Source organism: Asterias amurensis, chromosome 20 (genome assembly GCF_032118995.1).
Source record: "Asterias amurensis chromosome 20, ASM3211899v1".
Taxonomy (NCBI): Eukaryota; Metazoa; Echinodermata; class Asteroidea; order Forcipulatida; family Asteriidae; genus Asterias; species Asterias amurensis.
Genome location: NC_092667.1, coordinates 14,157,707 through 14,183,711, shown reverse-complemented (window position 1 = coordinate 14,183,711; position 26,005 = coordinate 14,157,707). Strand labels below are relative to the sequence as shown.

Genomic DNA, 26,005 nt, shown 5'->3' with positions numbered 1-26,005 from the left:
TGGATCCGCAATGGATGCAGTGTGGCAAAATGCAAGCATGATCTCTGAACAAAAAGTATTCTTGCCAACATTTTCAGCCGACTTGTTCTGTTTGGCTCTCTTTTAACATAGTAAGAAAGAGAGCCATAATTATAACAACACAAAAAGGTGTGCTAGCCCACATTAATTATACACAGAATGCTACAGGTTTTAATACTGTTAGCGAGTTTACTTAATTAACAACAAATTATGGTTTTTTTCTTGTTACCCCCAAAATCGGAAAAGGAATTTCATATAATGCCTGATCAATGCTATTGACCTTTCGCGTCCAGTTCCTTTAAAAACAACACACATGCAGTGGATTAAATCATACTGAGTGGATTAACATCTGGGGGTAAAGGTCAATGGCTAAAACAAAGAGTCCAAATTTAGACACAACAGGGAGCGAAAGCCAAACTATTATAGTACATCATAAAGACACTATTTATTTATTTTAAATTTATTTCGGGGGGGGGGGGGCGCTTTGTTCCAATCGTCATACTTGGTTGCGGTTTATTTTTAGCAACATGTGTAGAACTGTACATTTGAATGGTCATGTGCTACATAAAACTATATGAGCAGTTTACAGAATACATAAGCAGTTTACAGAATACATAAGCAGTTTACAGAATACATAAGCAGTTTACAGAATACATAAGCAGTTTACAGAATACATAAGCAGTTTACAGAATACATAAGCAGTTTACAGAATACATAAGCAGTTTACAGAATACATAAGCAGTTTACAGAATACATGAGCAGTTTACAGAATACATAAGCAGTTTACAGAATACATAAGCAGTTTACAGAATACATAAGCAGTTTACAGAATACATAAGCAGTTTACAGAATACATAATCTGGCCTGTGGTCATAACCCGACTTTGTTTACCCAGCAGAACTTTTATTTGCTTAGCCAGTTTCGTGTCCTAATTGGTTCAAAAAGGAACTGTTGTGTGTGATTATTAGTTTACTCAAATTGGTGACTTGAATACGGTTTTGCTGACAATCCTTTTATTTGGTCATAACCTGATTTTATTTACCCAGCAGAACTTTTATCTGCTCAGCCAGTTTCGTGTCCTAATTGGTTCAAAAAGGAACTGTGTGTGATTATAGTTTACTCAAATTGGTGTCTTGAATACGGTTTTGCTGACAATGCATTAAGGAATATTAATTAATACGGTAAGCACGTTAATAGTTTTGCTAAGCAAAATTGCTTTAATTAATTTAAGGCTATGTGATCACTTATTTTTCACAAGGGCATACAAATCAGAAATCAAACTCGAGTAGGATGATATAATGCCTAAGTATTAAATAAAGACTTCAAAATGACCAACTACATTAATGCATTATACAGGGCGAGAGTCATTGCAGGTCAATGGGTCTGAACTAGGATCCAAATTTAGAATATTTGTTGACATGATGACATTTCAAACTTTTGGTAACCCCTCTGATGTTTAGAATTCATAGAGTTTTTAGGAACAGTGTCCTCATCACCAGAGAAGTAAATGAAAGAACGGGATTTATTTATATGTCGATAAACTGAAATAGAAACTCTGATTGGCTGTCATTTTCCCGCTTTTTCCTGGATCCTTCCCGTAGTCCTTTTCCCCTTGTTTTCTTTCTTTAAATGGATATGTATTTGTTGTTTGAGTCGAAAGCTAAGGCCATCTACCCTACTCATTATATATGTCGATAAACAGATATACTTTTTCTTCACCGGGCTGACTTAAAAAGTCTGAATTCAGATAAAAGTCTGCGGTTTCTCACACCTATATTATCAGCACTAATTATCCAGTGCAAGCTCGACTCTGAAAACACATAATATAATCTACTGCAATACAACATCAGGAACACACAGAGAAAAAGACCAAACAAACCTGAGTATCCATGAAATATTCAAATAGATTTTAATTCAATTACTTGTCATGTTTGTACAAACAAATTATACATTCTGTTACATTAAAATATCACTTTTGATATCTATAAAATAGTAATGTTAATTTGAATATTCAGTAAGTTTCTATTTTTTAAATAAAGCAATCTCTTGATGTTGTGTCCCCCAAGTAAAAATTGCCCTTTGCCATCCCAGGCCTGGAATTTCATCTTTCAGAGGGAAAGGTCATTTACATTTAGCAGAGGGCACCTCCATTTGAAAATCTTAAAGTCTCAAAGGAAACATGTGAAGGGGCACCAAGACCAACACCAGTGGGCGACAGAGACCATAGACCTTTTCGCAAATACCATTGCGCAAGCGCAGACTGGTGAATGAGGTGCATTGTGGGATATGTATGGATCAAATTTGGATACCAGCAAGACCACAATGCACCTAATTCCCCGGTATTTGCGAAAAGGTCTATGGCCTCTTAGTATCCAATGATCAATAATAACAATAACTAGACATGATTGCATTTGTGCACAAATGTAGAGCTGTTTTGTCAATAACATTTTTCAAATTTCTCAACTGAGTTTGAAATTTGTTGTGTATTCAAAGCAATTTGTCCAATGTGGCACAAATAAGAAAAAAGATGTGGATTGTACCATGTTCAGATAGCAATTTATAATCAATAAACATAATAGAAATAATATCCATGAAGTGCCAGGCCTACACCCCCATCAATCTTCTTTACACAAATCTTTGAAAAAGGAAGGTACAAAATTTAATTCACAGCAGCAACAAATAAAAACTAGAAAGATATCAGATGGAAAAATATTGAAATAATGACAAATAAGTGCAAATAAGCCATTTGCGAGTTTGATTTTAATACGCCTAATGTCTGGTTTACACATCGACTTGCTTTGTCACAACTTTTAAGGCTTAAATATGAATTCCTCAGACTATCGTCCGTATTAAATAACCCCTTTGTTGCTATGAAAGTAAGTGGCAATATTTTAAGGCAAGCCGTATGCGCGTCTAAACACGTACATCAATGAAGCACGCAGTGTTTTCTGTTTGATTTTTATTGCAGGCGTACACGCTCACAGATGCCAAGTTGTGGGCAGGTGGTTGAATGGTAACGTCATATTCCATACGGTCTGTAGGTACAGTTTCAATGCAACATTGTTGCGTCTACATAAATTGATACTTCCAGAATGTTTCCAAGAGCACAAGGCAATATTTACTCAAGATTTACAAACAAAGATTACTCAAATAAATGGCGCGGTCAAAGAGACATTACTTTGACTTTGAAAAGTCAATGCCATGATTTATCTTTTTAAGTCTCAATCGTTTCTTTTCAAAATGAAAAACTATTTATCATGCATTCTGAACCATGCTCTCTGGGTTATTACGGACTCTAAGCAGCAATAATACTACCTGATAACAATCAGCCAATAGTGATTTGTATTTACATTTGTACACAATATTCTGAAATGGATCCAGTGGGTAAGTTCTCCAGACAATGGGCCCAATTTTATAAAGCCTGTAAGCATAACACCTTGCTTAGCACAAACAAATCTTGCTTAACAGAAACTGGTAAAAAAAAAAAAAAAATCCATAAATTTTGCATTGTTGCAAATTATGCCCCACTAAAAATGTACTTTTTCTTCCAGTACGAGCTGATCCACCAATCAGAATCTTGAACTGGAGGGTGGTATAAAAAGCTATAACCTACTCCAAGTTTTTATATTGCACACTGCGTATTGTGAGTGTCAATGCCTCACGCTCCTCGTGTGGACAGTGCAAAAATTACATTCTAAACTTTGTGCGCCTGCATGCTGTTCGTAGCGAAATAATGTTCTGAAACGTTTAACTTTGAAGTGCAAGTGAGATTGGAAGGTGTGATAACTTATAATGTCTATACCAAGGCTTTATACAAAAATATCAACAAAATAGGGAATTGCCATTATTAGGGCTGGATAGCTCAGTTGGCAGAGCTTAATCCAGAGGTCAAAGGTTCAAATCCTGCTCTCGTAGATTTTTTCGTTCAGCTCAGAATTATTTTATAGAAAATTCTGATTTGGCGCTTAGTTGAAGCAGAGGTATTATTGAAGAGGTGTCTTGAATGGAAGGCATGCTGCGACAGAGCCACATCTCAAAACTTGCCCAAGATCGTCAGAGTTGGCAGAAACTTGTAGTTGCCTGCTCCGCCGCCGAAAGATGATGATGATGATGTCTTGAATGGAACTCAGCACACAATATTGAAGCGGTGTTTCTCTGTCACCAATGTCAGTTTTACTAGCAGCTACTCTTAAACTCATCAAAGATGTATGCTGGTATGTGGGCCTCTACGGACTGTGTAGGGATCAAGAATAAACATTGGATTTAGTGGAATGCTAGATTCAGACCTCGGCATAATTTCCTGAAAATGTTAGGCACGTAGATAGAAAACTATTGCCAATAACTTTATTAAAAAAATGTATATTCAATTTGCAGTAACACCCTGTGTTCCTGAAGAAGATCAGAGCATACCTTTTTAAAAAAAAATTATGCAAGTCGCCAGACACACAAGGCCTGAAGGCCACTTCAAGGTGTGGGCTACAATTATTTTTGTCCAGAGGCCGTTGCCACCTACTCCTGGGCTGAAACAGGGTTACCCCTTTCACAGTCCATACGAATGTAGGCTTGGGTATCATCAATTCGAAGCCTGAGTTGAGTTGTCAACCGCCAGTTCTTTCAAGAAACACCACTACTCAAAAGAGATTTACACATGGTTCTGCAGCAAACCTCACCCGACCAGGCGTATATATCTACTGAGCTGTATAGATTTTGTTATTTAAGAACTTGTCTTGCCATTTATTCTACTGCTGAGAAGTTTCAAATCCTACTTATTTTGTAAATGATTTTTTAAATTGTAAGAACGGATCAATTATAGTGATATATGATTAGAATATTTCAGAACTAAGTCTGAATTGAGTGTACCTGTCTTGACAAGCCTGCGTAGTGAGTGAAATCATCTAGGAATGCAAGAACGTTGATGACATCCGAGGGTAGGTCTGAAGCCTTGCCTCTGTTGATAAAAGATTGTGGAAACAATAACAAAATAAATATATTAATATATTTTATCATTTAGATGCGATCAAGCATAATGCGTGCTTTTCAACTCGGGTCATTACAAATCTTTTTTTGAAAAGAGCATTATCTGAGCTTTAATGCTGTCAAGACCCAATGTTTATACCACTTTGGGTTCAAAAGATGAAAGTAGAAGCACCAAGAGATGTGAGAGAATGAAAATGAGAAAAAGGGGTTAAGAGTTAAGTTATGGAAAAGTTTGCGGTAACACCATCAATGACTATGTCTAATTGAGTTGGGGTGGTTCTGAAAAGAGTTAAGTTTTTTTGTTGAACATACATCTGCACATTTACTTTCAATAATAACCTTCACCCCTGTTTTCAGGAAGGAAGTTGTCAATTAAAAATGATTTATTTTGGGATTTAAATTTACAAAAACATTGACAAACTGGCAAACTTACCCCGAGGCCGTACTCTCTACGGATGATCTGACATACTGCCCGAGCAGAGCTAAGAACTGATCTGTGTTCTCGGAGTGGAACTGTCGGAGTAGGGTCAACGTACCGACAACAAATGGTGGTCCGTCAATGGGATCTTTGGGGACTTTACAAATCATACTTCCTGTAAGAACACATACAAACAAAATAAATTCAGTATTTTGAAATTGTGTCTAGTTTAGTCAGGCATGTTTGTTCCTGTAGGACAGGGGTTGACCTACATGTGGACCCACGGTGTAGGCTTTATTAGACATTTCAGGCTATTTGATGACAGTTTTCTGATTTTTTTTTAAAATGCAGCATAACAAAAATACTGTCATCATTAAGAGACGATGTCTTGTAATTTCCAGCTTTGGATTTCATAAAGTTCTATCAATCTATCTATCTTTGTATCCATCTACTCACCAACACTCTTGAGGTACTGGAATTTGGGAAGTTGCGACACAACAAACAGGAATGTGAACAGAGCAAAATATGGGAGTCTCTTGGTTGTGATGTAGATCTGGGAAAGAACCATAGAATTTTGTCATTTCTGCTCTAAATCTTACAGATCTTTCATTGATATTGTTTATAAATGTTATGATCACTACAAGAAACGCCCAAGTGGCTGACTGGTTAAAAGCATTGGACTCAAGCTCTGGGTGGGTTCGAGTCCCTGCCGAGGCACTTGTGTCTTTTAAAATAAAAGCTTTGTCCTTCGGATTGGACACTATAGACGATGTGACCTCTGATGTCACTCGAAAACCATAACATGATTGGTGCGCACACCGACGGGCAAAACCTTTGTGTTTTGGCAGCCAGCTAGAAAGTGTATGCAATTTTACCCTGACTACGCGTCTTTTTGCCCGGCGAAACATGATGTACAAAGTGTTATGTCAACAGAGGGCGGTTTGAATGAAAACAAAGGTCACTTCGTCTATAGCCGTAGCTCTTATGTACTAGGATTGAAAGTGGATTTCACAAAGAGTAAAGACTAATCTTATCTCAAGTTAGAACGAGTTACTGGTCCTAACTTAGGACTACTCTTAAGTTTTTGATAACTCCTATGACTAGTAAGAACTAGTCCTAACTCTTTGTGACATCGACCCCAGAACACTTATCATGGACGAGTAAGCATTACCTGAGGAAACATCTAATAATAATATTTAGATGACATAGGGACAAATGTGAGAGCAGATCTGTTATTACAGAAGGTGGTGCTTTTGTGAACAGTGAGGATACTGAGACAGGCCCTTGAGATCTAAGGCTACGAGACGTAGACCGACTCAAGGAGTTACTGGCACTTAGTAAAATCTTATCATTCTTTTGTATGCTGTGATAAGATGAAATAATAATAAATGAAACAAGTGATTTTACCTTTGAGAGTGGATTGCTGAGACCGGCTGACTCTAAATAAGAAGCTAGTTCATACATGAGAGGATTGTCATCCTTAGGGTATGGTCTAGAAGGATCGTGGTAATGGGCCTCTACATCCGCCAGGAGACCGCTGAAAAATAAACATTTGTAACAAAAAATAGTGAATGGCCTGATGTTTCCAATCTGGCCGAGAAGGCTAATTGACACCATAATGCACATAATCAGGTGCACTGGTGTAACCGAAGCAGTGAAGTGGAAAGAAATAAAGGGAGACAATTTAGAAAAACATGTTTTTAAAGATTGAAGCCGACACTTTTTAGACTTTTGACTAGAGCAGGACCTGAACCTGCAGCCTCTGAATAAACATGCATGTGCTCTACCAACTGAGCAATTTAGCCCTTATGTTAGCAGACTCCCTATTTTGTCAATATCTTTGTTCGGGGATGCCAGTCAGAAGCCATTCACCTGTTACTGCCATATAGCCAGGGCTCACACCCAATACAACCTGGGAAACGGCTGCAGAGGGATCACCTTAAGGGACGCAACTTCTTATTTCTAATAAAGTAATAAACCACTTATAAAGACTTATAGGACGATGTGCACAAATTTGTCAGCCAGTCACTCGTAATGTAATACTTTCTGCGAGTAACAGAAACCGATAACAGTTTTGTTAAGAGTATGGGAGGATGAGCTTTTTTAAAGAGGATTGGAAGACGTACTTATTCATGGTCTCCAGGGCACTGGCCAAGAACTTCGATTCAAACTTGCAAGAGAAGTTCAGCTCGTTAGCAATCTGTCTGCGAAGAAGTTGCATCTGACCCAACTAAGAATAAGAAAGAAAAAAAAACAAGTAGAACAGATAAATTGACAAGGCTTCAATGCTTTGAAACAGCGCTTTCAATCAGGGAAAAACGAGTGGGGAAAGGGTCTTAAACAGTCGTTTAAAGCTGGTAGGGTTTGGGGGGTGCCAGAAAGGACAGAGCCGTCGTCCTTAATTGCAGCGCCATGACCCTGCAAAATCAACACTCTGCAAGGTTTCAAACGACTTTTTGTATAGACTGAGTCATCACTCTTTTATTCCCAATCATAAATACCTTTTTGTTAAAAACATTCAAAAACCTTTAAAAGTTTAGAACTAAAATGAAAGGTAAGGTCCAGCTCTCGGCTCTGCATTGAATTTCACCCCATGTTGAGCGCTAACCCTAGTGAAAGTTTAGATCTTGCAGGCTAAATTTTTAAATAGTTGCATCAAGTTTAAAACTTTTTGCTAGCCAAACATGCGACCTACTAACTCAAATGGAGCCGGGAGATCTGGTTAACCTTGAGTACAAGGTTGAAGCAATATGACTTACCTTGAGTACAAGGTTGATGAATGGAGTCCAAATCTTGCCTGCCTTTGTCACATAGTGGCTGTACACCTTACCAGGGTTACCTGTAACGATCGTCACAAATAAATACATTTGATTTCGTTCTTTTCTATCATCACTCTTTTCTTTCCTGAAAATATTTATAAGAAAAATCTCTGGATGTAACTCAAAAACTGGGTTTGGTTAAAGCTGTTCAGGATTGACATGTTTGAGCTTTGAAAGTTAACACAAGAATTTGATAAATTGTAAGAATCTTGGGAGCCAATGCAATTTCATTAGTATTGATGTAATATGGTGAGAACAAGGCGAGCAAGAAACGAGGCAAGCAGCAGAGTTTTGTCAGATTGGATTTTACTTACTAATCAAACCTCTAACAGGATTAAGTGTCTTCATTAAGGTGCCAAACATCTCAAGCCACATCTTATCTCTGAGTACGACACGTTCAATGATTGCCAGGAAGTTCTGCAGCTCTCTTACCATCATGAAGCATAACAACCTGTCTAGACCAGTGAGGCCACAGGTACCAATGCTTTGCTGCAATATCAACATAGGAAAACAACTAGTAATGAATATAATTCTAATAATAAAAGACTTGTATTGCGTCCTGCTGGTTGGTCAAGGCGCAGTAAAACCAAAAACAAAACGAAAGAAAACAGACATATATCAATAATTTGTACAAAAACAGATTGCAAAATGTTGTGATTTTAACCCCATTAGTCAGTTTGTGGAGAAACAGACGGTCTACAGAATGTAATATAGTTAAAGGCTGCTGTTACAGTAAGACGGGCAAATTTATGCCCCAAAATTTTGAATCTGATGGTGTATTTCTATTTGAGATTACTCTTCCAGCGTGGACATATTCAATTTTTTGGCTATAATCTCTAAAACACGACCACCATTTGAAAAGAAATTTTCAGATTTAATGTGTACATCCACATTTGTATAGAATTTAAACAATTGAACGGTTCCAAAAAACCCAAAGTATACTTTGCCTTTAATAAAGAAAACTAAACATTCCAGACCTACCCTGACTTTTGAGAAAACTTTGATATCTAAGACCTCTTGTTTCGTCTTGATGTCGTACCAAGTTTTCATCTGGTCGATGTAGGAGGTAGACCTATCAGAACAAAATATATGAAATTCTTGAAACACCAGTGAAATATTGTCAACAATGACGATGACTAGAGCAAGCGAGTCGAAACGTTGAGACCAATTCCGAACTGACTCCGCAGCAGTACAGTTATTACGATCCTACAAGCTAAAGTAGTAGTCCAGTCAAATTTCTATACCATCCGCCCTGGTAATAGTTATAAAGCAGGACAGTTCTTTTCAGAACTGAGAAGTCTCCCGAACCTCCGATTTTCTACTCCACGGCAGTAGAATAAAGCAAGACAGTTCCCTAAGAACAACTCTACCTGGCAAGTAGATACACACATGGTGTTATCGCAAACCAAATATATATTGATACCCCACCATGCAATGCCTCAAATCCTATATATGATGTCAACAAGAAAAAAATCCATTAACTTACAAGAACATTAATAATAATAGTGCCTTCTTAAAAAGTGCTAAATTTAGGTATTGCGGAGCGCTCTTTCAAGGATGAGATCTACTCCTCTTACATAGCACCATGTAATGGTTTACAAGGTGCTGTGGTGCAATATGCTGCCAATCAAACCAGGAACACCGGGGCGAACCCCTTCTCTTTTCGATAAGTGCATTTCGACAAGTGCACTGGGTTATTTAACTTGCATTACGAAACACAGGGGACCAACGGCAGTATGTCCCACCTGAAGGAAGCACCAATAATGGTTAAGTATCTTGCTTGAAAACACAGTTGCCACAAGTGTTCGATTGGCCACGACTCGCCACAAATTATTAATTTCTTTACCTTGGATCTGTAATGCGTAGAATCTCTCTGACCATTCTACCCATGAAGTTAATGGAACCGTCCACTGGTTGGAACTTTGGGATCGGGATTGTTGGTGACTGATAGATACTCTGCCAGTCATGCACCTTGACAAAATAACAGGATTAGCGAAAATTAGGATTCTACATAAAAATATCCGCAATTCAGCCTTTGGCCGCCATGGAATATTTTTAATGAATAAACCATTAAAGAATAAATGAATTAATGAATTTTTTTTTAGGGGGAACTCAATTAGTATTTTGAATGTTCACATTTTCTTTTGTTGGAGCGAATGACCTTGTAAGACAATTTACTCATGTGCTACTAAAGTGGCCTGCACTGAAAAAGGTTGCCTATAAGCATTAAAACTTGCTAAGCACAGAAAAATCTTCCTTAACAGAAACTGGTTACCAACCAAAATTCAGTAAGGTTCACATTGTTGCAACTGGTGCCCCACTCAGTTTTGTGCTAGGCAAAGAAATTTGACCAGCAGTATTTTCTGCTTTTAAGCCTTGGGCCTTAGGCTCATGACCTATGACCTATGACCTTTGACCTGCACCTTTGTCCTGAGGAAGCTATTGCATTCTTGCTCCATGTTGTAGTTGATAATACGAGAAACTTCTTCCTGCCAGATCTTCAAACCATGGATATTGACGTAATCTTGGATATACTCAAAGGAGCGAACAAAGCCGTCCATCTTGGCTCCAAGGGTGTCAAGCCGACCCATCAACTCACTGGTCTGTAAAAAGAAACATCTCAATCTGAATCTGAATCTGAATTATAGTAGGCAATGCATCCCGATGGAAAAAATTACATCAATTTCTAAAGAAGAAAATGAAGAAATGACTCGGGAGAAAATCCACACTATCAGGTAAGGACTCAAAAACTAAAATCAAACCCCAAAAGAGGAAGACTCAAATGCTTGTTTAAAGTTGATAGATACCTTTGCCTTTGGATTGAACATGATCCCATTGTGCAGGGCCCCAGCGACTTGTTGGACAAGCTCCTTCCGTATACCATCTTCAAGGAGTTGTTTGGGGTCGACTTTGATTATACCCACTAAGGTAGTCTTCATCAACAAGATTCCTTCGGTAAAGACCGAAATGGAATGGGTCAATCTTGCAACCTGTAAGAAATAATAGAAAATCAAGAAAAGGCTTAGGATTTCAAACTTTTTATGGTGGGAGTATAATTTGGCTGGTAATATTATTCTTGTAAGCCAATTTATGTTTCGCTTAGTAACTATTTGTGCTTATGCAGCACCATGACGTTGGGCCCCCACGGCAACTCACATCATATCTCATGTCTAGCTGGGCATAATCTCGCAGTTTCTCCTTCTCTAGTCTGGTGGGTACCTCCTTAATATGATGTGTCTGAAGCTGTATGATTTGAGACAGGAGACTAAACATAGTCTGAGGGATGATCTGTAGAACCTTGCGGACGTAGGAGACCAACTCGCTGGAGTAGTATTGTGAGACGCTGATCAAGTCGGGTGAGTTGGCTTGGTTGATACGAATCAGAGGCAAGTCGAGAGCTGAGGCAAGCTGCAACAATAATTATTATTAGTATTATTGGTTTATTAAAAAACATTTAAACTTCGCAGCCAAAAGCTGGATTATGTTGAAAAAAAAAAAAACAGAGTTTTTTGTAAAACTGATTAAAAGAAAATTAGAAAAAATCATTGAGAAATACAAAATAAAATTATAAACACAAATTAAAATGGTATTGGCTTGGTGAAATCGACGGCTGGTCATTGGGCCAAAAACATTCCTTTAATCTATTTCAGCTCCCTGGGGGGCTTCCTGAGCCCTAGGCCCTGAGCCTGCCGTGGCGCTGAAAAGGCTTCTTTCAAACTCACATCAACTTTTACCCTCGCATGTACCCATTTTTAGAAAAAGTATTGGATGTGACTAGGCAGGGCATGATCAGTAAAAGAAAATTTGGTTTAGGGTTGTAGACATTTTTTTGAGTTTCTAGTCTGGTAACTGGTCTTCTTTTCATTTTACCTTTAGGAATGTAGCTCTTAGTTTGGTGACAAGGGAAGGGTTACTCTTAATGCCTTGCTGCATGTAGGGCGTGTATCTGCAAATAAATGTATCAAGTTGCAATTTACTATAAGTATTTAAATTAAAGGTCTTCAACATCAGTAGTTTTCAATGGCTTTTTCTGGGGTTTTTTTTTCCCCAACTTTTTTTCATTTTTTTTAAAACTTAATTTCGATTTTCAGTTATTTGTTTTGAACAATTATACATTTTTAAACATTGTTTATTCTGAATGCCCCCTGAAATGCTACATACGTGTCAATAAGCTCCCAGGCGTACGATAGATCTGCAACGATTTGCATGGTGATTAAGACTTCCTCCTTGATGTTAATGGTCCGTATCATCTGATGAAGAAACTTGCGAGTATCCAGAAGAAACTGCCGAACTTGTAGATTGCTCTCAAGCTGGTGAAATTCTTGGACCTAGACCAAGCATATATTCAGACCAACATGAATGTTGGAACAAACTTCCACTTTACATCAGAGATATCACCTCACTGCATACATTCAAGACACTCCTGAAAGTTCACCTGTTTCAGTAGGTGTACCATCAATAACAAGTAGAATAGCGCCTGGCCTGCCCGAGCGCTATTCTACTTGTCAAGCTCATTTACCATGTGCGTGAATACTCACGCGCGCACTTGGTAAATAAAACTAAAATCACCTGGCATGTGATGATGAATTGACCAGTAAGAATTCGACCCACGGTCATGAATATGTATGAGGTATAGTAATGTCTGTTATTCTTTGATACTGTGGAAAATAAATGAACCTTGAACTCTGAACTTAAACAAATAGTTGTTTACCTCTTCAAGAGCTTGTATGAGTTGTATAATCTTACGTCCTGCTGCAGTGGAGTCGTCATAGTTGAGGGATGTTATCTGTTTAGCCATCTCACTGAACCACGCTTGAAGATTATCTGGTACATAAATTATGAAAACAAATTAATAACAGTCAGGCATGTGAGTAACTATCCATGAAAAAAAAAGAGAAAAGGAAAAACCGGGCAAGAAAAAAAAAAAAAAAAAGTTCATAAATGTATACTTTTGTACACAGAAATGGAAAAAAAGAGGCAAATCAAAACCCCAAACGAGGAAATCAGCCGAAAAAAGGAAGTCTCTAGGGTCGAAACGCTAGGTTATTAGCTTTCTTTGGCAAAATCTGTTTTGTAAGACATATATTACCATTTCTTGTAACTCTTGTAAGAGGCTTAGTTCCTGAGAAGACTTCACCAAGCTCGGTCATTCTGTCCACGCTCTCTTGTTTATACATCTCCCATTTCTTCTGCTTCTCAGAAAGCATCTTCTTAAACATCTGAATAGAAAGCAAACACGTTACTTAATGAAAGCTGTCGCTACTCAAACATAACATCTGTGTCAAACTCGTCCGATCCAAGGCAACGTGTCCCTTTAAGTTTTACTGTCGGCTTCATTTTACCACTTTGGAAACTTTGAGAACGGATTTCAACATTTGTTCACCAATTAACTGTAAGTTGCTTCGTATGACATGACCCTAAGATTGCAGATTGAGAGAGAGAGCAAGAGAAAAGAGAGAAAGGAGGATGTATTTAGTTGAAACAACAAACCTCTTTAAGTTTGAACTCAAACTGCGCAGAGTCCAGGAGAAGTTCAAAGAGAGTACGAGGGCTGTACTTGGATTCCTGGACCATTATCTCTTTCATCTGACGAAGCTTCTTATTAGCATCCCAGGCTTACGGAAGAAGAGATAAATAAGAAGGGTTGGTGAGAGGTAAGTAGGTAGATGCTAAATTCACAATTGTGGTCCAGTGGTTAGACTGCAGGGTTTGCAATCCCAAGGTTGTGGGTTTGAATCCTACCAAGCTAAACGCTGATTTCACAATGACTAGAATAAGTAATGTCTAGCTACAGAGGCACTATTTCTTGATTAGTGAAATTCATAATCCTAGACGTTAAACCAATGTTTGTACGAGAGAGATTGGCTGTAGCCAGCTTGGTGTTTATATCCCCTTGTGGGAGTTTCCCAAGATCCCTGGATGGGTAGATCATCAAATTATTAAGAAATTATAAACACACAAGAAAGGGGGCACGGTTCCTTTCCTTGAACAGTGATGGGGGTTTCTCCAAAAGGTTACAGGTTACTTCTGGCATGATTTCAATACCTTTACCTGCCAGTAATTGTCCATCGGATCGTACACTTTGTCAAGAGAAAACGCTGGGAAGAAATGGTGCGGTAAGATCGACCAGACCTAGGAATGAGGTTGGGTGTTTCCCTTTAATACTTACGTCCATCTGCAGTATGAAGCATTAACCATCTGAGGTTGACGTTACATTCTCTAAGACAGTTCATGAGTTTAGGAATGCTATCTAAGGCAAACTCCTCAGTCAGTGTTCCTTCAGTCAGGTATTTACGCAAGAGTTTAATGAGCTCCCCAACTCTGTGATTGTGTTTCACTGCCTGCAGATGACAAATCAGTCAAGTCTTTCAAAATCCAGAATTCATAACATTCTTATGAACATGGCCTCTGCTTTATCTATGAACTCTAACTGTAAGTTAGTACTACTAGCTTCTTGTTCACTTGAGTAAGGTTAAAAAAACACTTAAAAAAAACATGAGTTCATGAGAAAAGTGTTTACCAGCGACTTGATGTTGTTCAACTCCAGGGTGTTATTTAGAGCCGTCTTAGCTGCCTTGTAGGGTTCCCACATATCAGCTAAGTTGACTACTATTCCCATGTATACACTGATCATCTGTAAAGATATTACAATATTAGATATTACAATATCATATAGACAATGTGACCTCTGACGTCACACGAAAACCATAACATGATTCGCGCGCATACCGCCGGGCAAAACCTTTGTGTTTTGGCAGCCAGCTAGAAAGTGTACACAATCTTTCTTACTATGACTACGCAACTCAGTGCCCGGCGAAACATGACGTATATAGTGTTTTGTCAACAGAGGGCGGTTTGAATGTAAACATAGGTCACATCGTCTATACTATACTATATTATTATATTATTAGAGTCAAGTTCTCATTGGTCCATTCATCACCACGTGCCCACCTAATTTTCTTGCTAACCTGTGAAACACACTGAGCATATTGTTCTGCTACAGTAAGCATGGAAATTTGCTTGTAATACCAATAAGCAGCGTTATGAAATTGGACCCCGACGATTCGACCCTTGCAGAGTCTTTTCCGAAAGCTAAAAGGAAAAGATAGTTAGTGGCCTAATGTTTCGACCCTCGCAGAGTCTTTTCAGAAAGCTAAAAGGAAAAGAAAGTCAGTGGCCTAAAGTTTCGACCCTAGCAGAGTCTATCACGAAAGCTAATAGAAAACAAATATAAAAGATTCAAAGGACTCACCCAATTGTCCGGGAAATGTTTGTCGACAATCTCTCTCATCTTGGCCTGCTGATTCTGTAGAATATCCGGTGAGAAGTACAGAATGATGTACAGCATGGCGGCTTGTGTAGCTAAGGCTGTACTACGATGTTCTGGCAGTGGGTAGGCTGAGATCTAGGGGGAAGTAAGGATCAATGAGATAATAAGCAATTCAATTCAATAATTTATTTGTCCATCAAAAAGAGAAAGAAAATTAAAATTTACATGTCAAAACATTGATAAAAAGCTCACTACGTCTCAATGCGCTTTTACATTAGTTCCCTTGACGGGAATATCATCTTATACAGACAAACAAATACACCTTACTGGACCACAGTGATCAATGTCACTGTTGATAAGACGTAGTCCAGATATGATGCCAAATAGTTTTTTTTTCGCAGGAGTTGAACACAGCTTACAAATTGCATTTGCAGAAAGTATGAACCGACCTTTAATAAAACAACAAGCTCCAAAACTAAACAAAACCAACGAGTAACTGACCTGATTGTAGATGTCGTCTGACCTCAATGCGCTTTTACATTAGTTTCCTTGACGGGAATATCATCTTATACAGACAAACAAATACACCTTACTGGACCACAGTGATCAATGTCGCTGTTGATAATATGTAGTCCAGATATGACGTCAAATAGCTGTTTTTTCGCAGGAGTTGAACACAGCTTACAAATCGCATTTGCAGAAAGTATGAACCGACCTTTAACAAAACAACAAGCTCTAAAACTAAACAAAACCAACGAGTAACTGACCTGATTGTAGATGTCGTCTGACCTTAGCCTTGCAATCACCATCTCAATAAAGTTGGATGAAATTGGAATACGCCTGCATAGAAAAATACAGAGGAATCAATGGTGAGATGTATACCACCAAAATATTGGTAACCCTGGGGAGTGCACAGGAATGATCTTAATAGGTTACCTTATTTAAATAAGAACATACCGATGAATTTATCATTTTATTTTGGAACACTTACTTGAAATAGTTCTCAGGATAGTTAGCAGGTCGCCTCGACCCAGACGTTGTAAACAGTCCAGTCGATCGTAACAATTTGCAGACATCATCCATATTGGAGTCCACGGAAGCCTGGGCAGCACTGTGAAGAAAAGTGTTAGTGGTCAGTTGGAAACGAGATTTATTTGAGCACAAATGTAATAGCAGTTTGAAAGACACTTCTAGGAGATCATCGTAAACTATGAATGGAGAGGGACTCCAAGGTCAAAATTAGCAAAATGTTAGTGGTCAGTGGAACAAGATTCCTTTTGAGCACAAAAATATTAGCAGTTCGAAAGACACTTCTAGGAGATCATCATAAACTACGATTGAAGAAGGGCTCCAAGGTCAAAATCAGTTTTTGCGATGTACTCATTTCCCTAGAAATAGAGTCCCTCATCTAACGTTAAAACTGTGTGAAATATCATTTTATTTGGTATATTTCCGATCAAAGTTTGAACTATGACGTCATCAGACATAAAAACCGAATGAGTCTAAACATTCCAAAGAGGAATGTTTTTGTGCCAATCAAAAAGTCAAACAGGTTTTCTTTTAATTGTTCAGCGCCCAGAAGCATGTTTACATGGATAGGCGCTATATAAATTTCCATTATTATTGTTACTATAAATACGAACCTGTATCTGTGGTAGGAGACGAGCATTCTTTCTCTGACTGTTCCTTCAATCCTCATATCAACCACTAGGAGCATTACACCATACAAGTAGAGAGATTCACACTGTACAAAAAACACACCAGAATCAATATAAGGGTTTTCTCAAAAACTGTTGGGCATTCTTGAGAACGCTGAGTTTGAAACAAGGTTCTCAGAATGTTTCTTTTTGTTTATACTTGGTTGTAACAGCACTTCTGTGCAATCTGCCGGATTCTTAGATTTTTTTCCTCATTTTTTGGGGGGGTGAGTTTGATCTGAAATATTCAATCACAATAGAACGCCAGAGTTGTCCAGTTGAAAGATTACTGGTCTGATGCTAAAAACATTGGCCTGCGTTAATTTTGAGCCCTGTAAACAATATGGTGTATTTTACATTAAAAGGGTCTGGCAGCAAAAAGTCTGGCTGGTCACACTTTTCACACTACTCTATTCTCGGGGTTCTCAGGGAAACAACGGCTGGCCTTTTCACAGTATGATCACTTTATTACCCTGGGTCTGCCCCTGGTCTACCCCAGCAAATGGGCAAACCCCTGGGGATTAACCACCCCTGCTCTGGAGTAAGTTACTCTGGAGTAGGGGTTAAACCCTGGGGTATTCTTGAAATGTGCAACCGGAACCTCAAGGAATAGGGAAGTGTGAAAGTACGCCGGGGTCACCGTAAGGTATCAAAAGTCCCAGGGCCTCCCTGGGCTATATTCCTATAGGATAAGAGATACAATGTGAAAAGGGCTAATATTTCCAGGATTTACAAAATCCTGTACCTTTGAGATTTGACAACAACCTAATAATGTCTCACCAGAAGTTGTTTTCCATCTTCATTTAGGAGCACCGTCTCAAGTGTCTGTTGGATGTATACCCCTTCATCAAGATCTTCAAGAAATCTAAACATTTATTAAAATCACATTAAATTTTACTCCAGTAGCTTTTTTATTCCATTAAATGACAAACAAGAAATTCCATTCTAAATAACTAACAACAGGCCTCGAAACATGGCACCCACAGCAACTGCTTCGACGCCCTGTGCTTTTGCCCTGGTGCCCTTTGCAAAGTTCTAAAACAAATTACAATTTTCCTCTTAGATGTGCACCTTACCGGAGGAAAATTGCAGTACCCCTTCAAGAATGAAATTCAAGACCTGAAACAAGCTTTTAAACATCAATGCCTACTACGTGGACGTGTCTAGGCGGAGTGGTTAATAAGCAAAGGATTGAAGCTCCAGTGTTATTGATCGGCAGCAAGTGTCTAGGCAGAGTGGTTAAAGAGCAAGGGATTGAAGCTCCGGTGTTGTTGATCGGCAGCAAGTGTCTAGGCGGAGTGGTTAAAGAGCAAGGGATTGAAGCTCCGGTGTTATTGATCGGCAGCAAGTGTCTAGGCGGAGTGGTTAAAGAGCAAGGGATTGAAGCTCCGGTGTTATTGATCGGCAGAATGTGGGTTTGAGTTTCGGTCTTGGCACTTGTGTCCTTGAGCAATAATAATAATAATATTGAAGTCTTATATAGCGCACGTATCTACCAAGAAGGTACTCAAGGCACTGAGTAAATACAAACTTTCAGATAGGTTATTGCAGTGATGAATTCTGAGACCCAATTATTTAGCACCTTATTTACAAGGTACTACGGCGCATACAGCAGCCACAACCAGGAACACCGGGGCGAACCCCTTCTCTTTTCGATAAGTGCACTGGGTTACACATACGTTACACAACACATAGGACCACGGCTTTACATTCCATCTGAAGGACGAAGCATTGGTTAAGTGTCTTGCCTACGGCTGGGAATTCGAACCCACACTCTGCTGATCAGAAACACCAGAGTTTGAGTTCAGTGCTCTAATGAGTCTACCAAAATTGCTTTGTCCTTTGGATGGGACAAAAATCCGAAGGTCATGTGGAACTGTATGCGTACTTGAATATAAAAGAACCCAGTTCTAACAATTTTTGTGAAAGAGTAGGGGTTAACCTCGGTGTTCCTGCTTCACGAAGCAAGCACCCTTGTTTAGGTGTCCTTTGGAAAGGCGAACTACAGTGATGAAGTTCACTAATGAGGCATCCTTTGTTTCTTTACCAGAAGTATACAATTGCGAGAGTTATATGAAATGTAAATCTAAAAGTGTTCACCTGTTAAGATCTGTGATATATTTATGAATACTCTCAAAGGCGAGATAGAAACGTCGTAAAATCTCGATGTGATTCTCCCTGAAAGCTTCATCTAGATCTTGAAGATCCTGCATTCATAACATTTCAAACAAGAGAAGTATTTCAGAAGCTTTATAATAAACCAGAGATTATAACAATTGATGTCTTGAATTATAGGTTTAATTCAACAACATAAAACAAAACATCAACAATATAAAATAATTGAAGCAATTAATTAAAAGACTTACAGGTCTGGAATCAATCTTGTTGTCGTAATATTCCGATCCCTTGAAGTAGTTGAAATCAAAGAGAATATCTCCATACTTCATCTGGTCAAACTTATTGTCTAGTTTGAAGACTGGAGGAATGAAATCTGCAAGTCGGAGCAGCTCGGCAATGATGGCGTTACCCCTTGAGACCAACTTAAGAAGGGTTTGCCCACATAGATTGTTGTCTGCCAAGAAGTCAGCCATGATGACTCACAGGTCGACTGTTGCGACAGTCTGATATAAAAGAGAATGCCTTTATCGAGAAAAACAAAACAAAAATCTGAATAACCTGCCATTATTTCAAAAAAGTTTCATAACAACGTCTTCAAGGTTCATTTAAGATGGGTAGGGTCTACTCCTAGAACTATGAGGTTTCGTTCCACTATCGTTCCGCTTTCGTTCCACTATCGTACGATATCGGAACAAAATCTCATAGTTCTAGGAGTAGGTAGGGTCATGGAAATTGCACGACCAAAACCCTGCAAAGTCTGAAACGTTCATTTAAGATTAGGCCTAAATATATTTTACCTTTGTGTATTGATTTTTTTGGTACTGTTTTTTAAAGTGAGTTTTCAACAGCCGTGTTTGCTTATTAGTAATAATGGTAATAATATGATGCTCATCTGACCTGTTTACTTTTTTGTTTGTTGTACTTTTGTAACAAACAAACAGCGAAAAAGACTCAACAAAGAACAAAGTTTCCCTAACAACATGCCTAAAAATACAAGATATGGATCTTTATTAATATTATTAAGCATATAAAGACAAAGGGGCACATGCTTTTTGGCAACATCGCACTAAACCTAAGTCACGTATTTAGGCAGATATATAGACATCCGTTAGTAAATTAGGTGGTGAGTCTAATTTGTAAAATTTAAAGAAAAAAAATGGCAACTCCCCTTTTTGGTAAGAGAGGTTTTTCGTGTCCGTTTATTTGAACTCTGGAATACAAAAACAACATTAAACTTCGACATATACCATCTCTCAAATTTCAATGACCAATTTGATGAAAACTTACCTTCAAGGATAAAATATTTACCGGTTTATTCACAATAAAATTAACAGAAGAATACTACATCTACACACGCATAGTTGCACCATTACTTGGTAGCTAGGTACCGTGTATGGGATTCATTGACAGTAGGCAAATAGAGTCTAGGAACCATACATGGTCATGTGCTTTCCAGATGACCCAGAATATAGGTCAAGGTCAAAGTGACATAAAAAGCCCTTTTGTGGGAGGGGTTGAGGGGAGTTTCTTTTGACAAGAACTGTCGATTTAAATTTGCATATTATTTCTAAATAATTGAGGTAGAGTAACACATGTTTTAAAAATTAAATTAATTCCAAAGTATTGGATCTTCGTATATTTTATTTTCTTCATCCTTTTCGAGGGGGGGGGGGAGGTGGTAACAAGTTTCAAGCAGATGATGAGAATCTAACCATTTCGGGAATTAGTCTTTACTAGCAAAGTAAGATATTTAAATCAAACATGACAAATATTCACAGACAGAAATATTTCCTTTTATTGACTCTTATGTGAAAATAAGTTAAACTGTACTAAAATTTGAGTCAGAGAGAACAAATCACAATAATCTAAAAGGAATAACTGACACGTACTTCTGGTTTCTAAGAAGCATTATACAGTTGTAAAAATAAAATGAATAAATTCTTTGATATCAAAATAAAAATGAGTTATTATAGTGTCTTATTCTGAGATGACATCCTCCTTTCAACGGGAAATTTATGAAATATGACTTCATTATAATAAATGTAAAATTAATTGTGAGTAGCCAGAACGAAGATAATTACCTCAGAACAGAAAAATTCCGATATCATGATCAAGCAGGCACATTGCTGTACGTGGAGTGATGGACTCTCACCCAGTTACAGCGCGCGCACTCTCCAAGGATATGGTACGGAGAGAGGGCGCACTTATGCGCAGTAACTGGGTCATAGTTCAAAATACCATTTTACAGCCGCACAGGCCTGCTTCGATCATGACAAGACAACCCCTTTAACTTTTGAAAGTCTCATTCCAAGTTTTGGTTTTGCAAATCCTCTATAAAATTTTATTTAAGAAAAGTACATCTATGAAAATAAGTTTTTTTTAAAGACCTACAAACACACTGGTTAATTGTTCGTTTTTGCAGAGTTGTAAATATTATCGTTAAAAGGTAAACAATAAATATTATTACTTTAAGTATACGGTATGTTTAAGGTAATTGTTAACTTTATGCATTAACACTGTATCTTTGGTTTTTACATTAAGTGAATGAGAATCTTATCACACTCTTTTGTAATCTAGAAACATTTGTTAGTTTGAATTTTACACTGGGTTACAGATCCGAAGCCAGTGGTTTGAGTGATGGGCAAGTAAACTGATGACCAGACGAGTTTGGTGGTAAGAACACCTCACTGCATGATAAATTTAACAAAACAAACTTTGCTCAAATGATGACTTTGAGTGAGTCTAATAAAAACCTTTACATTTTGTTGAGTATTAAGATAAACTTAATACACCTTGAGACAAAAGAGATAAATATTCTCTTAAAATGTCTTTCTTTGTGTTTAATTGTTAAATAAAAACATGCATATAAACTGTGTCAGGCCTTAAATCGTTCTCCTCATTTTGATGTTAGTCTTTTACAAACATATCTGGTTAACATACCGTAATTGAGCTACAACTACAAGGCCCAACAGTCTTGTGGATTTTTGTACAATTACTTGTATTTCTTGTCCGGTAAATATATTTGAGCTACAACCTGTCCAGTCTTGTTGATTTTTCTCCCAAATTCAAGCGCTAATCGTTACCAATAAAAATACAGTAAAACCTTACGTGAAAGTTTTAACTGCAACAGGAGATCAACTGAAAAAATATACATACAAAAATTGCCCAACATACAGGGGAAAAAATACCTGTACAAGTTGACTGTTCAAAGTTAAACAGAGAGGATTCTAAACTTTGAGTTTTAAACTATAATTTTTAAATATTTATAAATATAAAGTAGTAATATATGCAATGGTTCAAAGGTGTACTTCAAACTTTATTACGAATATTTAAAACTGCATTTTGTTCTTAATCCTTCTTTGAAAAATATACAATTTGATCAGAGTATGAATATGTTACAATGTTCTTATGGCACTGAATGTTCTGAATTTGATCAAGGAGAAAATAGAACAATGTTAAAATGGCACTGAATTTTTGGTTTAAAAAACTTTAGATTTGATGAGAAATCTTAGAAGAAATCTGACATTTTAAAGGTAGTTTTAGCCCTAGCCGTAGCCGCCAATTAGCCCTAGCCGTAGCCGCCAATTCAGTAATAGACCTTTTCTTTCCTCCTGCTTTCATGATGACGTGGTTCCAAGACTGAAAGATCCAGTTTTCTTGAGATGTAGAATCTGATTAATGAGTTGACCAAAGGCAATGGTGATGACAAGCCCCGACAGGATGCAGATCCACCATTCCCAAACCAGAGGGAAACTCACATTAACTGAGAAAGGAAACGAAAAAACTCATTCATGCAATGGTAGCTAAGTCACAATGTTAACAAGACATTCTCATTCCACAGGGTTACTCAGGTTAAAGGCAAAAACTCATAATTAAAGCTGTCAGGCTATGTAAGAAAGATATTCTCATTCCACACGTTTTTTCCCCATTTTTTTCATTTCGCCTTCGAGAAAGACTCTGCTAGGGTCGAAACGTCAGGCCATTAACTATTTTTTTGTAAAAGGAAAAGCTGATATTAAAGCTGTCAGGCTATGTGAACAAGACATTCTGATTCCACAGGGTAATTAAAAAAAACCTCAAAGAAAACTTGTTTGATAGCTGTTAAGGGTCAAGACATTCTTATACCACAGGGGTACTAACATTTAAAGAAGAACTCATAATGATACATGTAGCTGTCATGATGTAAAAAAAAAAGACATTCTCATACCATAGGGTAACTAAAATTAAAATACATATGCAAGTACAAGGATGTAAACAAGAAATTTTGCAGGATTCATGCTTTGTTTTCAAAAGGGCAAGGACACCAAGGCATTTTCTTAAAGATAAAGGGCACCTCAATGAAGAAATTGTAAATGATTATCGGAACATTTCAAGAGGCTCCAAGGCAATGACCAGGGGCAACGGAGCAGGAAAGTCTAGAGCATCAGGCATTCTATTAAAAGCAACAAACACTGACTGTTAAAAAGAAACTTAGCAGTTAGTTCAGAGAAATAAAATAATTGAATTTACCTGCACATGTGATTGCACAATGAATAATAGTCACAGTGATGGCGAAATCCCATAACCTATCCCGAAGGAATACAAGAAATACGACGGTAGAGAAGAAATATGTACACTCCAGAGCGATGAAATCACCTTTAATGGGAGAAAAAGAGTAGAAAAACAAACTATGAATAAAGAAATTAAATTCATTCAAACTGATATTTATTTCCATACTTCATGAAAACAGAGTACAAACAATGTTTTTAAGGAATAACCAATAAACAAAGCTACTTAATGTGGTTGAGAAAAATATATAACCATTTTGAGGTATTATTGAATATTTTTGTGTGTGTTTATCTTTTTGTGCTCAACACTGCTGATGAAGAACCAAACCCAAAATGATGTAAAGGTGAAGGGTGCAAGGGGCCAGGCCATAGTATTTATTTATCCTTTTGATGTTTATACCTTGCTTAGATTATCATTCAGTTATTGTTTGTTATGTATAGGATAATGCCAGAGAATGCACATCATTCGGGGTAGGAATGGCCAATCGTGTCCCACGACGAATGGCGCGAACACCGAGGGCATTATGCGAGTTAAGTCCCACCTGTGACCTCATGCTATTGTTCCAGCGCTCCATTATTTCATGTGAATGGATTCCATTTAACCATACCCACCATGCCATTCGTGCGATAAAAAGGAGCGATTGAAAAATAGCATGACTTCAGAGGTGGAGGTTCATTTCGTTTACTTAACGGCTGACAATTTAGAGGGCTACAAATGAAGGAAAAGGAATGAAGGAAACTTTGAAACACTTACTAATGAAAGGCTGCGTCTCCCACTTTGTAGAATTTGTAAAGATGGCTTCGTAGCTTTTATAGTGGAATGGGATTGTGCCATCAAAGCTTTTTAACCTGCAGTACAATAAAGTTTGCAAAGAAAGAAAGCAATCATCTTATGATACATTTATTAAATAGGTTTAAGACACAAGATACCTTTGGTAATTGCCAAAGGCCAGTCTTCTCACTTGGTGTATCTCAACATACATTGTATGCACAATATAACAAACCTGTGAAAATTTGTATTTAATTGGTCGTTGAAGTTGCAAGAGATTAATGGAAGCAAAACACCCTTGTCACACAAGTTGTGTGCTTTCAGATGCTTGGATTCGAGACCTCAGCTGAGTTCTTGAATTCAATACAAATATTTTAGTGAGGAATTACTTTGCTACCTTACTTCAGAGAGGGGGGGGGGGGGTGTCAACAAATTGATCTTACTCACCTGAAGATTCCATGAACTAGGCTAGCAATAACGTAGAATACACAGTAGAATGAAATCAGAGTCATCAACAGCCAAAATATTACTGCCTAGAAAAGAAGCCACAAAGACGCAAAAGAGTGAAAATCAGAAAACCTGACTGCCTAGGTTAGTGTAAAAAAAGGGCGCTAAAAAAAAACTACAACTATATGATTTGCCTGCTTACAATTCAATACCATGCATGGAGCAATTATTGCTCCAGGAAAATACTAAAAAGTAAAAAGTAGATCATCCATAGATGGTCCACCACACCAGAAATCATAAAAATCCACAATGAAAAATTACTTTAATAATTTTAATAATTTTTTATTTTTTGGCACACCTACAGGGGTGACTTTCCGTATGGCGCCACCACTTCACTCATTTTATTTTTACAAAATGGATATCTCGTTTGAGGTAAATTTTATTTCATAACAAATGAAAAAGTGGTGGCGCCATACGGAAACTTTACCAAATACAGCTGTAAAACTTCCGTATCCGACTGGAACTAAACTTGTTCATACAAAGTGAGATATTTTTATTTTAATTTTACTACAATTGAATTAACAATCACAAGGGGGAAAGTGGCAGTTCCAAATTTCTTATGTTTTTATTTATAAACAAAAACATTTTGCATGCAGACTGCTTCTAACACTAAACAAAATTTGCACATTGAGTAGAACTTAGAAGGTCAAAAGTGGAGACTGTTTACCGATGAAGAAGCATAGTCCATTCTTGGCAGAATCCGGGAGTCACGCTCATGTTTCTCTTGGGTTTTGGTCAACGCCATTCCGTGCGGCAGCAACAGTAAACACAAATGAAATGGTCGAATGCATTATAAATGACACTCACTTCTACCAATCCGCCCCAACTAGTTTACCATACGTCTGGGGCGATTTGCATTGTTTTG

The 26,005-nt window shown here is 37.7% G+C and overlaps 2 protein-coding genes across 3 annotated transcripts; both read right to left on the bottom strand.

Annotated features, from left to right (window-relative positions):
* Positions 1 to 1,919: 1,919 nt before the first annotated feature.
* On the bottom strand, positions 1,920 to 20,785 carry LOC139952375 (WASH complex subunit 5-like). Of its 2 annotated transcripts, none has more exons than XM_071951488.1 (28): positions 20,605 to 20,785; positions 19,566 to 19,839; positions 19,300 to 19,406; positions 17,980 to 18,064; positions 17,146 to 17,246; positions 16,494 to 16,613; positions 16,270 to 16,342; positions 15,485 to 15,637; positions 14,753 to 14,866; positions 14,402 to 14,573; positions 13,723 to 13,847; positions 13,322 to 13,451; positions 12,944 to 13,056; positions 12,394 to 12,560; positions 12,103 to 12,178; positions 11,389 to 11,640; positions 11,040 to 11,222; positions 10,656 to 10,835; positions 10,079 to 10,203; positions 9,214 to 9,304; positions 8,547 to 8,721; positions 8,173 to 8,252; positions 7,540 to 7,643; positions 6,821 to 6,950; positions 5,870 to 5,966; positions 5,429 to 5,588; positions 4,879 to 4,966; positions 1,920 to 4,251 (listed from the first exon to the last, which is right to left on the bottom strand). In XM_071951488.1, the coding sequence occupies exons 2-28, from the start codon at positions 19,788 to 19,790 to the stop codon at positions 4,195 to 4,197; spliced, it is 3,483 nt and encodes a 1,160-aa protein (XP_071807589.1). In that variant the 5' UTR covers positions 19,791 to 19,839; positions 20,605 to 20,785; the 3' UTR covers positions 1,920 to 4,194. The 2 variants fall into 2 exon arrangements, with proteins under 2 accessions (XP_071807589.1, XP_071807590.1); XM_071951489.1 differs by having other exon boundaries at positions 19,566 to 19,820.
* A 319-nt stretch (positions 20,786 to 21,104) lies between these two features.
* On the bottom strand, positions 21,105 to 25,946 carry LOC139952264 (putative transmembrane protein 244). The gene is made up of 5 exons (XM_071951341.1): positions 25,808 to 25,946; positions 25,081 to 25,166; positions 24,619 to 24,713; positions 23,827 to 23,952; positions 21,105 to 23,080 (listed from the first exon to the last, which is right to left on the bottom strand). Exons 1-5 carry the CDS (start codon positions 25,883 to 25,885, stop codon positions 22,935 to 22,937), a joined length of 531 nt encoding a protein of 176 aa, XP_071807442.1. The 5' UTR covers positions 25,886 to 25,946; the 3' UTR covers positions 21,105 to 22,934.
* Positions 25,947 to 26,005: the final 59 nt, after the last annotated feature.